The sequence below is a fragment of the Xenopus laevis genome, chromosome 7L (genome assembly GCF_017654675.1).
Source record: "Xenopus laevis strain J_2021 chromosome 7L, Xenopus_laevis_v10.1, whole genome shotgun sequence".
NCBI lineage: Eukaryota > Metazoa > Chordata > Amphibia > Anura > Pipidae > Xenopus > Xenopus laevis.
In genome coordinates this window covers 35,305,391-35,317,930 of record NC_054383.1, presented here as the reverse complement: position 1 = coordinate 35,317,930, position 12,540 = coordinate 35,305,391, and the positions used below count along the sequence as shown (strand labels likewise).

At 37.3% G+C, this 12,540-nt stretch overlaps 1 protein-coding gene across 3 annotated transcripts in view; it reads left to right on the top strand.

Moving 5' to 3' along the window:
* Nucleotides 1-12,540, top strand: part of slc25a16.L (solute carrier family 25 member 16 L homeolog) — a 21,642-nt gene extending 9,102 nt beyond the window's left edge. For all 3 annotated transcript variants that reach the window (XM_041568766.1, XM_018225347.2, XM_018225348.2), the window contains exons 3-10: nucleotides 315-407; nucleotides 2,532-2,665; nucleotides 4,754-4,817; nucleotides 6,532-6,653; nucleotides 7,166-7,232; nucleotides 9,100-9,262; nucleotides 10,818-10,886; nucleotides 12,101-12,540. In XM_041568766.1, coding sequence (XP_041424700.1) covers nucleotides 315-407; nucleotides 2,532-2,665; nucleotides 4,754-4,817; nucleotides 6,532-6,653; nucleotides 7,166-7,232; nucleotides 9,100-9,262; nucleotides 10,818-10,886; nucleotides 12,101-12,257 — 869 coding nt within the window. In that variant the 3' untranslated portion in view covers nucleotides 12,258-12,540. The remainder of the gene's footprint in view (nucleotides 1-314; nucleotides 408-2,531; nucleotides 2,666-4,753; nucleotides 4,818-6,531; nucleotides 6,654-7,165; nucleotides 7,233-9,099; nucleotides 9,263-10,817; nucleotides 10,887-12,100) is intronic.

Here is a 12,540-nt window from a genome sequence, read left to right as displayed (position 1 = left end):
TTAAGTATACATTGGCTGTTATCACTGTCTTACTGTTTACAAAACTATATTATTGGTTCAGAGCAGATAACCTTGTAGGCTTATTATTAAGTTGTTGCAGCACTCTGGAAACTATAACTGAATGGTGAGGTCAGAGGTTCATGCTGGGATTGGTGGATGTTTTACATATATTTTAAGGTTTAGTATTCTATTCCTAGACATCCTGTAACCCATATCCTATGCACACATGTTTTCTGAATATATTTATAGATCTGATTCCTATTTATTCTTAGTTTAGTTCTTCCCAGTTTATAATCTGATATTCCTTATTCCAGGGGTGGCCAGCTGTTGTGCCAAAACAACTATTGCACCTTTGGATAGGATCAAGATCTTACTTCAAGCTCAGAATGTTCATTACAGGCACTTGGGTGAGTACTCTGGCTACCTGGTATAGCCACCTTTTTAATTGTTTTGTTAATTTAGGTAAACAAAAACATGCAATGGGTGAAAGTGCATCTGCAGATTACATTTTTAAACCTGCCCAGTTGATGCACCGACCAATATCAATGGTATATAGTTTTGGGGCGTTGTGGCCATCATATATAAATTTATTTTGGGTGTTATTTGATTATATTATATTTCTTTAGCCCACAGAAGTCAAGGACAGGTATGTTGTACAATCCCTGTACAGTATGTGAAGCATGATTTGAAAGGCTAGAGAAGCATGAATTAAAGGGGTGGTTCACCTTCAAGTTAACTGTTAGTATGTTATAATAGAATGGCTAATTTTAAGCAACTTTTCAATAGGTCTTCATAACTATAATTATTTTATTATTTCTGACTCTTTCCAGCTTTCAGATGGGGATCACTGTCCCCATCTAAAAACATATGCTCTGTAAGGCTACAAATGTATTGTTACTGCTACTATTTATTACTCTTCTTTCTATTCAGGCCTCTCCTGTTCATACTCCAGTCTTCAATTCAAATCAGTGCATGGTTGCTAGGGTATTTAGACCCTAGCAACCAGATAGCTGAAATTGCTGTCTATAAAGCTGCTGAATAAAAAACACAAATGATAAAAAAAGGAACACCAATTATAACTTGGCTCAAAATATCACTCCCTACATCTCACTAAAAGTTAACTCAAATGTGAACAACCCCTTTAAGAAGGCTGAGGGCTTAATTCGTCAGACCTTTCCTGTTAATCTTGAGGTGTGGTGTTTGAAATCCCAGATTAGGCTCATAAAATGAATTGCATGCTTCGTAGAAGTCATGCTAGAATCCTTTCTTTTCTACTACAAATATCTCATTTTTGCTTTGATTGGTGCACCAGTTCCGAGTTGTCTATTAGATCTTTAAATAGGAATGAATCATGATTTTTATGGTGTAGTTTTTATTTCTAAATTACACTGTTTACATTGCAAATAATTCACTCTACCATATATGTCATTCCAAAACCAACAAGTGTATTGTTTTTTAGTTGTAATATTAGTGTGTAGGCAGCATCTCAAGTCATTTTGCCTGGTCGTGTTCTTTCAGAAAGAGCCCGTGCTGCACTATGGAACTGCTTTCTGACTGTTGTTTCTCCTACTCAATGTAAATGAAGTTGTCGCAGTGGGACCTGGATTTTACTATTGAGTACTGTTCTTAGATCTACCAGGGAGCTGTTATCTTGTGTTAGGGAGCTGCTATCTGGTTACCTTCCCATTGTTCTGTTTAGACTGCTGGGGGGGGGGTGATATCACTCCAACTTTCAGTACAGTAGTAAAGAGTGACTGAAGTTTATCAGAGCACAAGTCACATGACCGGGGGCACCTGGGAAACTGACAATATGTGTAGCCTCATGTCAGATTTCAAAATTAAATATAACAAAATCAGTTTGAAAAAACATTTTTCAGTGCAGACATCTGCTGGAGCAGCACTATTAACTGATGCATTTTGAAAAAACATGTTTTCCCATGACAGTATCCCTTTAAACATGGAAGACTTAGGGGATCCAAGGGCCTGGTAATATACTTTTTTTATATTATCTTGAGTGGATGATCCATATCGATTATTGTAAAACCCACCCTCTGCTCTGTGCACAGTGATTTTAAAAAAACATACACAAGAATTTTTCAATTAATCCTCCTAATGTCTGGTAATGTAAAGTAATCCTGTTGTATATATTGTGCTTATATGGAAACAGCTATTGCATTTCAATTATGAAAAACAAGTCAGACCTTTATGCCAGGGCTATGACCTGTAATAATAGGTTTGAGATTTAATTATTGAACTGTGGTTTGTTTGTCAGACAATGAAATGTCTAAAGAAGAGAATTAGTGAGCATGTTGGTTATAATAAATTTGGTGCAGTCAACCAAATTGATAGTTTAAGATGCCACGAATGCACAGATCCATCCACTGTTTCCTGCGAGGATGTTGTGCAAATTACACAGGCTTGTTGATTAATTAAAATTTTAAGCTTTTTTTCATTTTATTGCTATTATGTTAACCTCTATTTTATTAGTGGCTTGTTTCACTACTGACATTAAAAATCTCATTTCGTGCTAGGGATATTGGCCACGGCATTTGCAGTGCGAAAGAAGGAAGGGTTCCTTGGCTTATATAAAGGAAATGGAGCCATGATGGTCCGAATTTTTCCATATGGTGCTATACAGTTTATGGCATTTGACAAATACAAAAAGGTATTTACGTTTTATATTCTACAATATTTATTGTTTTCTAGGAGTCTAAATATATTTGTTGCGTATATCTATATACCTTTATATTTTATATAGTGAATAAAAGACCCCCTCTTGTAAAATATAAGGATATTACAAGTTACCTTCAGCCTCGTGTTTTTATACAGGTCATGGAACTCCGAGGTAACTTCTAATATCCTCATAATTTACAACTGGGGGTACTTTATTTATTATAATACACAAATTACATCAGAACTCACCGTTTATAACTGATGACATCAGAACTCACCGTTTATAAGGATATCATTTACAAGATATTCATGGCTTTTGTGTATTATATAGTGAATAAAGTACCCCCTCTTGTAAAATATAATGATATTATAAGTTACCGAGGAGTTTCATGACCATATAAAAACACGAGGCCGAAGGCACAACCATTTTCCTTCTCTTTTTCTAACATTCTCTTCCTACTCTTCTCTTTTCTTTTATCTTCTCTAGTTTTTTTCTCTCTCTTTGAAACAGGATAAAAGTTAATGCTCAGTACTTTGTACTGATCCCATTTGTGTAATGTTTGCAGAGAAAAATGTTTGCTATAAACTTTAGTAAACTGTGAGTATTATTTACTCAGTAATAAACATTTATTGCTAAACTCTTATCTCAGGTTCTTGCAGTTGTGTGGGCCATACTATTTTGCATGATCTATAACACATGGTAACTGTAATAAACCTGACATCAATACCTTAACCATAACAAATACTGTAATGATCCAGCATGTGAAAAACCAGGTCACTCAAGGAGTTCTGATTGGGTCATGTAGCTGGTGTTTTGGCACAACCGTAAGGGGCAGATTTATTATGGGTCAAGGTGAAAACATTTTTTTTGGTCAAAACTCTCAAATTCGATTTGTAAATTATCCAAACTTGATTCGAGTTTTAATTCTAATTTTGGGATTTATCATACTCTGCCCCTATAAGAACTCGGATTTGACTATTCGTCACCTAAAACCTGCAGAATTACTGTATAAGTCAATGGGAGAGGCCCAGGGATCAATTTGGTGACGATTGCAGCCTTCCTGACATTTTGTTTAATTCGATTTGAGTTTTTCTAATTCTAATCAAATTCGATTAGATTTTTCAGGTCGATTGAATTCGTCCGACCTGAGAAAATTTGATGTTATTAATACATTTTGATTGGTCGAATTTCGAGTTTATGGGATTTATAAAAAAACTCACATGTATTCGAAATTTGACCCCCTGATAAATGTGCCTCCCAGTGTGTGTTCAAGCAGTTTAGTATGAACTTTTGTCTACTGCCCTTGTGACCACAGCCTGTCCTATCATGCTAAGTATGTTAATTATCCATCTTACAGGTAGAGAAGGATAAACACAGACACACATCCATAAAGGTTGACCTTTTGACCAAGTGCCTAGCTGCTAGCCATCCTCCATTTTGTCGGGGGTGGGGGGGGATGGTTCTTGTGCGATGGGTTTCCATAGGCCCCACTTTATGAGCGGATCAGCCCAATTTGGCCCAAAACATAGCTGGCAAAATTGGGCTCAGATACACCCTTTTGGCAACTCCGCCAGATGACTGTAACTGGCCAGCTTCTAAAGTAAACAGAATATTTAATCTTAGATTTTCTTAATTGCCAGAACAATTAGATTCTTTCTGCAGGCATTGTGTTCTCTCTAGCTTATGTATTTAGTGCTTTCTCTCGTGTTAAAGAGTGCAGATTTACTAAGATAACCTTTTACATAGCTTAAAGGCCTCTGTCAAATCACAAACATTGGTTTCTTAAACTTACCTGCATTCGGGGCATCCAACTGCAGAAGAACTTGATTTCCTGATCCCACTTTGTTTATTGTTAATTACTCTGGCTTGCTGGAGAAGGACATGTCAAAAGAATTAGAGCATTTTTTCCTCATGAGTGGGATTTTGATAAAAATAAAAGGCTTTAAAAGTTTAATAGATCTGCCCCTCAGTGTCCAAAACAGTCCTGGGTTCCATCACCCTAAGAGGAGAGATGATAAAAGAATATGCAGGTCTCTCTTGTGGCTTTATCGTTTCATGTAATATTTTCTTTTCTTGTAGATTATAAGAAAAAAGAAAAAAAATTTTGAACACATGTCCAGATTAATGGCTGGATCCATGGCTGGTATAGTAGATGTTACATTACTCCATGGCTGGTATAGTAGATGTTACATTACTATGTAAAAAAAGTTGATTACCTGTAACCACTTCCCATAGCAAAGCATGGACATGCCCTCTATGATGTTTGCTTATCCCCAAAATCTCTTTGGTTCCTTGGACTTTTTTCATGCTTTCACACTATTGTTTATGTAGTCATGCACCAAATCCTCCAAATTATGTGGTCAAATGCTATTGTTCACATAGTTGCAGGACTGTGAAAAACGTATCCTCTGTGAGTATCAGATTTTGAATTGGTAACCTAAATTCAAATGTCTCTTCAACTGTTGGGTTAAGGCTGAAGCCTGAAGCCTGAAGGTAGTTTGTCCAATCTTAAGTATGTATCATTTTTAAAAGACAAAGAAAATCCACTTCAACTTCATTAAGTAGTGTAGTAATGCAATTCTTGAAAGTGCTTCAAATAAGTCAATGTATGTGTGCCTGACGTTTGCGGATATTCTCCATTGTTGCTGCTTTAACCTGCAGTGTGCCTTTAGACCTTTAGGCCCTCACTCTGTAGCTTCTCCCCACCACCACAGCTTGGGCGTGAAGAATGCACAATACTCCACACACACAGGACTGCAAAATCTATTTTTTCCAAATCCCACGCTCATACCTAAACTGAATAACTGAAAAAATTGTGACTATTCTATTGCTACCATCAGGCCCCCATAGTGATCTGCATCCTTTTTCCTTTGAAATGAGTTACTTAAAGAAAAATGTTTTGTGTTTTTATATAAAAATCAGTTAGAAATTCTGTAGTCTAAACTAAGATGGTTAATAAACCACCTGACTAATGGAAGAAGAGTAGCACAGAATACAGTCTCAACAATTGGCTCTGCTTTTTTTTCTCTCAATGCATCTGTTTATTGAGTAAGTAATACGGAAGGAACATTGTGCAGATATATTGAATTAGTGGGATACAATACAGATTACACAACTGTAATCAAAGAGATTTGTGCTAACCGGTTGCTAGACTATTCCCAGTCAATTCCCTGTAACTAAGGCCTAGTGCTATCACTCCACTCTTGTTATACAGGTATAGGATCCCTTATCTGGAAACCCGATATCCAGAAAGCTCTGAATTACAGAATGGCTGTCTCCCATAGACTCCATTTTATCCAAATAATCCAAATTTTTAAAAATGATTTCCTTTTTCTCTGTAATAATAAAACAGTAGCTTGTACTTGATCCCAACTAAGATATAATAATCCTTATCGGAAGCAAAACCAGCCTATTGGGTTTATTTAATGCATTTCCAGTAGACTTAAGGCATGAAGACCCAAATTACGGAAATATCCGGAAAACCCCAGGTCCCAAGCATTCTGGATAACAGGTCCCATACCTAACAAATTGCTCTTGCTTAATTTTGGCTTTGCTTTTATTTTATAACTTACAGTAGACAGTTCAAGGGTTCTGATTGGTTGCTATTGTTAGCTGCATGGTTGCCATTAGTTATTCACATTCACAAATTAGCCCCAATGACTTGCCAATTAGTGTTTTGCAAGCTAGTAGAACCTGCATCCCAACCACCCCATCCCACTTATTTACCTTGGAGAATGCAAATAATTGTGTGAAATATCATTCTGTAAAGGCCATAGGAAAATGTATGAGTACCAATATGTGTGAGCTCTTTTGTATTCATATTCTAATCTATCAATCTATTGCTACTTAATTGACAGGTATAACTGCTGTTATCTTCACATACCCTTTGGACATGGTCAGAGCTCGGCTTGCATTTCAAGTAAAAGGAGAACACAGATACAATGGAATTATCCATGCCTTCAAAACAATATATTTAAAGGTATTGTTCTTAAAGTGGCTCTACCCCCCCAATATAATTCCCTATTTTCCCCGTCAATATATTTCCCTAAAAATAAAATAAAACAGACCTAAGGCAGTGACAAATATGTGTTTTAGTTTATTTCTGCTGATTCAGCTACCTCCAACTTTTCAAGTATCAACTTCCCTTGTTGTGTTCCGAAACATTTTGCTGGAAGTTCTTCACATGTTTTCAGAATATTGACTTCAGCCAATGATGTGTAATGCACTTAACCTTGCAGCTGTGGAATGGAATGGTTTATACACTACATAATACAGGCATTCCAGTCTTTAACAATGAGGAGGGCTGAATTAGGGAGCATGGGAAATGAAGTACTCTAGCTATACCATTCCTTTTCCCTTAGACCCAATATTTGCCAGCATAGGTGGTTTCTTATAATGAGTACAATGTTCAAGTAACATTTTAGAATTGTTTTTTTTTACAGCCTGCAGAATCTGAAACCATTAATCTTTTTATTTTCTTTTTAAATAAAGGAAGGAGGTTTCCGTGGATACTACAGGGGACTTGTGCCCACCATTGTAGGAATGGCCCCCTATGCAGGTATACACATATAATTGCAAAATGCAAGCGTGCAGACATTTATTTGATATGGATCCTTGATATTAATGAGTATTATTCTTCATTTTATAGCAGAGTATTTAGCCTTAAAGGGCACTTGTTGGGCAAAAATATTATCCCTGACCAAAGGTGAGGGTTCTTATAGACTCTGGTTCGGGGTAACAGTAGGTTTTTTTTTTTTGCTCATTATGCTCATGCGTGTGTCTCAATATGTCTGTTCGTAGTGGGAGCTACTGTTTCCCCCAACCGAAGTGTGGGCTCTTATTAGCCCACGCCTTTGGTTGTGGATAATATTTTTGCCCAACAGTTGAACTTTAAGCAGTTTATATATTTACACAAACACAAAAAAAAAGTTCCAATGGGTCTTTTGTAAAATGTAGCTTTTACTACTATAGGGCAATCAAAAGATACTTTGCAATGTACCTTTATTTTTTCCTGCCATTTTTAAGATAAAATAACAAACTCCTGCTACTTTAAGGAACAGTAACATTCAAAACTCAAAGTGTATCTTTATATAAAATATAACGTACTGTTGCTTTGCACTGGTAAAACTGGTGTGTTTGCTTCGGATGACTACTATAGTTTATATAAATAAGCTGCTGTGTAGCCATGGGGGAAAAGGCACAGGTTACATAGCACATAACAGATAAGCTATGTCCAATGCAATGGTTTTATCTGTTATGTGCTATGTAACCTGTGCCTTTTCTCCTTTTCCAGCTTGAATGGCTGCCCTCATGGCTACACATCAGCTTCTTTATATAAACTATACTAGTCTTTCTGAAGAAAACACACAGCTTTTACCAGTGCATGCCAACAGTATATTATGTGTTAATTACTTTAAAACACTTACATTTTTTGGTGTTACTATTCCTTTAAACTAAGACAAAATGTGCTTGAGTCCTCTTGTTAGTGTTGTCAACTGAGCAAAGTGGCAGTCATTTAGAAATGAGTAGGTGTTTCTGTCCTTGCAGTGCGCACATTTTTTTCTGCTTAGAAAAGCCAATCATTTACACAATTCAGCCTGGCTCATCCAGGAGGGCACTGGAATATTGCCCACATATAAATGTAAATGCAATTGGCATTCACTTTTTTTTCTTCAGCATTTTTTCAGGTGCTCTTGTTTGCTGAAAACTGCCCTGCCATGGGATATTTCTATAGAAGGTTCTTGTTGCTATCTTCTTTGACTTCTTCTTTGGCACATGCACAGTAGAATGAAAGGTGAACTTAGAAAGGAAAAGCCAGCTTTTTCAGTCTATTGCGCATGCACCTACCTTCTCCTGGAGAAAAGAAAGAAGAATGCGTCAAATGAACTTCTGCAGAAATAACCAGGGGCCGTGCAGTTTTCTGCTAACAGGAGCACTGGCCAAAGGTATCGGGTAAGCTATTACAATTACTGGGGTTACCTTACATTTGGCAACCCCCAGTAAATGAGACATTAGTTCTCCTTTAATGCACCTTTAGTACAACCTTATGTCTGCCTGCAATTTCTGTTGTGCACATACGTTTATATGTTAAGTTTTTCCATTTTCTAAAATAGCAGATGGGGTGGTAGACATATCGTCAGTGTCGGACTGGGACACCAAGGGCCCACCAAAAACCCTTAGACCAGGGGCCCACTCTAAGAACTCTTCCGAGCCAACAAAAAATAAAATAATAAATAAAAGAATATGTAGAATGTGTGATATTTTTCTTCTAGTTTATATTGCAAACAATGGGCCAGATTCAGTTCGATGGCCCTTTTATTTAACAAAAACTCAATAGAAGTCTACGGAGAAATCTGGAAGTGGGAGAAGAAGTTTACTCATCGGATAGAATATGCCCAAGTATGTTACTTCTTGTTTTCTTGTAGGGTTTTCTTTTTTCACCTTTGAGACTTTGAAGACAACTGGGCTGAGACATGCCCCGGAACTGCTTGGGAAGCCATCATCTGATAACCCGGATGTCATGGTTCTGAAGACACATGCCAGCTTACTCTGTGGTGGCATTGCAGGTGCTATTGCACAGAGCATCTCGTAAGTGTTAGGTATTGTCTCTCTTTAATCTCAGTTTGGTACTGTATATAAATAATGATTAGCTTATCATTCTCAGAAATGATGATGTTTTCCACTTGCAGCAGGTGCATATCCTATAATTGATATCAGAACCAGTGGTAGCCACAGCATCAGTGTTGGTCCTTGGCAAACTTTATTTCTGGATTTATTGCAATGTGTGTGTTTTTTGGCACACTATTTAAACCCTGCTTATGCATAGGGCGTAATTTCTGTTTTGTTCAAGACAAACTGAAGTATGGTAAAGAACCAGACATTTAATAGCAAAAGAAAAATAGATCTGGGTTTTTCAGTCCTTGGTGTCCCATGTAATGTCCCGTTTAGTCCCATGTGATGGAGATTACTGCAAAGAGTGCAGATTCACATACCTTTTCAATAAAGCTTCAGTGACAGAGATGTTTGATTACATGGACCTTATTGAAAGAATGAATCATGCAAGACTGGACACTAGGACTTCAGATCTGGACTGAGTTCCAAAACAGGCCCTGCCATTTCAGGTACACAGAGGCCCAAACAGCCCAAAAAAAATGATGACTGTCTATGGCAACTTACAGCAGCCTCTCTGGCATTTGCCAGAACCTACAGTTTACCAACCCGGGTCTGCTCACCTTAAATCTGCATTTGGGCTTAGTTATACTGTAAGTTGCTCAATGCATCCTTTGCTAAACTGCAAATCCAGCAACCTAGGAAGTATTCAGACACCTTTGTTTTCCAGCAGACCGTTAAAGTTGTCATACACAGGCTGAAAACTGCTAATGGAGCCCCTCTGGAGCAAACCAGCAGCTTATATGGTGCCATTCCAAATGCCTTTTCAATGAAATATAGGCAAAAATTGATATCAATAGATCAGGTTTGAAGATCAATTATCCCAAACAGATGTTCAAAGTTTTTAGATACTGAAAAGTTGGATTACAGAATCCGTATTAGTAAGTAATATATTAGTGAAATGTATATAGAATACAGCACAATAGAGACCTCTAGTGACCAAACTGAGGTAACACATTGCAAAAAAAGATTTTACTCTATATTCATGCTGATAACAAGAGAAATGTATTATATCATATTAAAATACATTGCATTTCCCCTCATGGAGCCTAACGCGTTTCATGCTGGCCCAGCACTTAGTCATAGGCAATCTTAAATTAAGTGCTGGGTAAAGCATGAAACGCGTTAGGCTCCATGAGGGGAAATGCTATGTTTTTAAATATGATATAATAATTACTTTTTTATCAGCATGAATATAGAGTAAAATCTTTTTTTTTTTTTTTTTTGCAAAGTAACAGCATGTCAACATAAAATATCACATGAAAAAAAACTGAGGCTAAGTTCTAAAAATAAAAATATCACAGAGCACACAATTTCAGTATTCAATTTATACTTCTGCAAAACGAGATAAAAACTCTGATCAAACTGTGTTCATTAATGTGAATGATTTGTAATGTTTGTAAATATCTACAAAATGCAGTATTTAAATAAAAAATCCTAATAATTTACTTTTGTAAATCTTTTGTTCTTTCAGTTACCCTTTGGATGTGACTCGTCGGCGTATGCAGTTATCAGCCATATTACCAGATTCAGACAAGTGCCGGTATGATTTGCATATATTTTTGTGAATTTATTTTATCACCGCTACTTTTCCCTGGAAATATGGTGCCAGTAAAACATCCTGTGTACATTAGTCCTAAAATATCCAGTGGAAAGAAATAATTCCCGAGACAATCTTATTTGACTGCTGAGTGGCAGCGTCAAATGCGCAGAAATGACTAGAAATGGCATAACCACTAAAAAACAAAGTTGCAGTGGAATACACATTATGGGCGTAAACACCTTGTCTGATCTAAGGGAATCACTCCCTCACATAAAAAGGACTGGTGTGTGTCCATGCATCCATCTTGTCTAAGTGTAAAGGTGGCCATAGACACACAGATCCTATCGTACAAATCGAGGATTCGTACGATTTTCGGATCGTGTGCCGACATCTTTCGTCCAGCGGAGATCGTCGTTTGGTCCATCGGTCAGGTTTGATTTTGACCTGACCGATCCCGCCGGAGCCCACGGCACATCGTAATCGGATCGTCGGCCATACGGCCAAACAATCAGATTACCCCCGATATAGCCATGCTCGTTAATGGCATATCGGGGAAAGATCCGCTCGTTTGGCGATGTTGCCAAACGAGCGGATCTTTGTGTCTATGGCCACCTTAAATAGTATAGTCTGGTGGTGTCATTTTGTAAATAATCTGCCTAACTGCTAGCTGATCCAGAGAATGGAAAAAAAAACAATTGAATCCTCTCCAATTTACCTCAGAGGGGGAACAATTCCTTCCCGACTCCAAAATGGCAATCAGACAAGTCCCTGGATCATCTTGTACTATGAGCTATCTTCCATAATACTGTATTTACTCCCTTGCTAAAAAGCCATCCAACCCCTTATTAAAGCTATCTAATGTATCAGCCTGTACAACTGATTCAGGGAGAGAATTCCACATCTGAACAGCTCTCACTGTAAAAAAACCCTTCTGAATATTTAGCTGGAACCTCCTTTCCTTATATATTTATACATAGTTATCATATCACCCTTTAAGTGCCTCTTCTCCAGTGTGAACAACCCCAACTTGGCCAGTCTTTCCTCATAGCTAAGATTTCCCATACCTTTTAGAGTGTGCTATTGTAAGACATATTGGACCTGCCTTTTTTAGTTTATACCCTTCAAGATTCAAGATAGAGGATACAGAATACAGCTGGCAAAACTATCTTTTCTTACATTCTATAATAACATATTGTCTTCATTTCCTTTCTAAGGACCATGCTCCAGACCCTGAAATATGTCTGCATGCAGCATGGAATAAGAAGAGGTCTGTACCGTGGCTTATCCCTGAATTACATCCGATGCATTCCTTCTCAGGCTGTGGCCTTTACAACCTATGAATTCATGCGACAGGTTTTGCACTTGAACTAGAATCTTATCGCTCATTCGCACAGTATTAATAAACTGCAGCCAACCATGTACAGTGTAATATATTCTGCTAATAGACCCCAGTGAATCTTTCCCAGCACCCACTTCAGTGTCTGCTCGTTCACGAGGTTTGTCTGGGTGGGTCTGTCGGAAGCAGAAATTTCTTTTGTAAAATAGAAGTGTTCTTTTGTATTATACTTTTTGGGAGTGTGTGATTTTATAAAAAGTTTATTTTAGGGTATTTAATGTGTAACATAATTTTTAGAATACTAAAGCAGATGGGTGA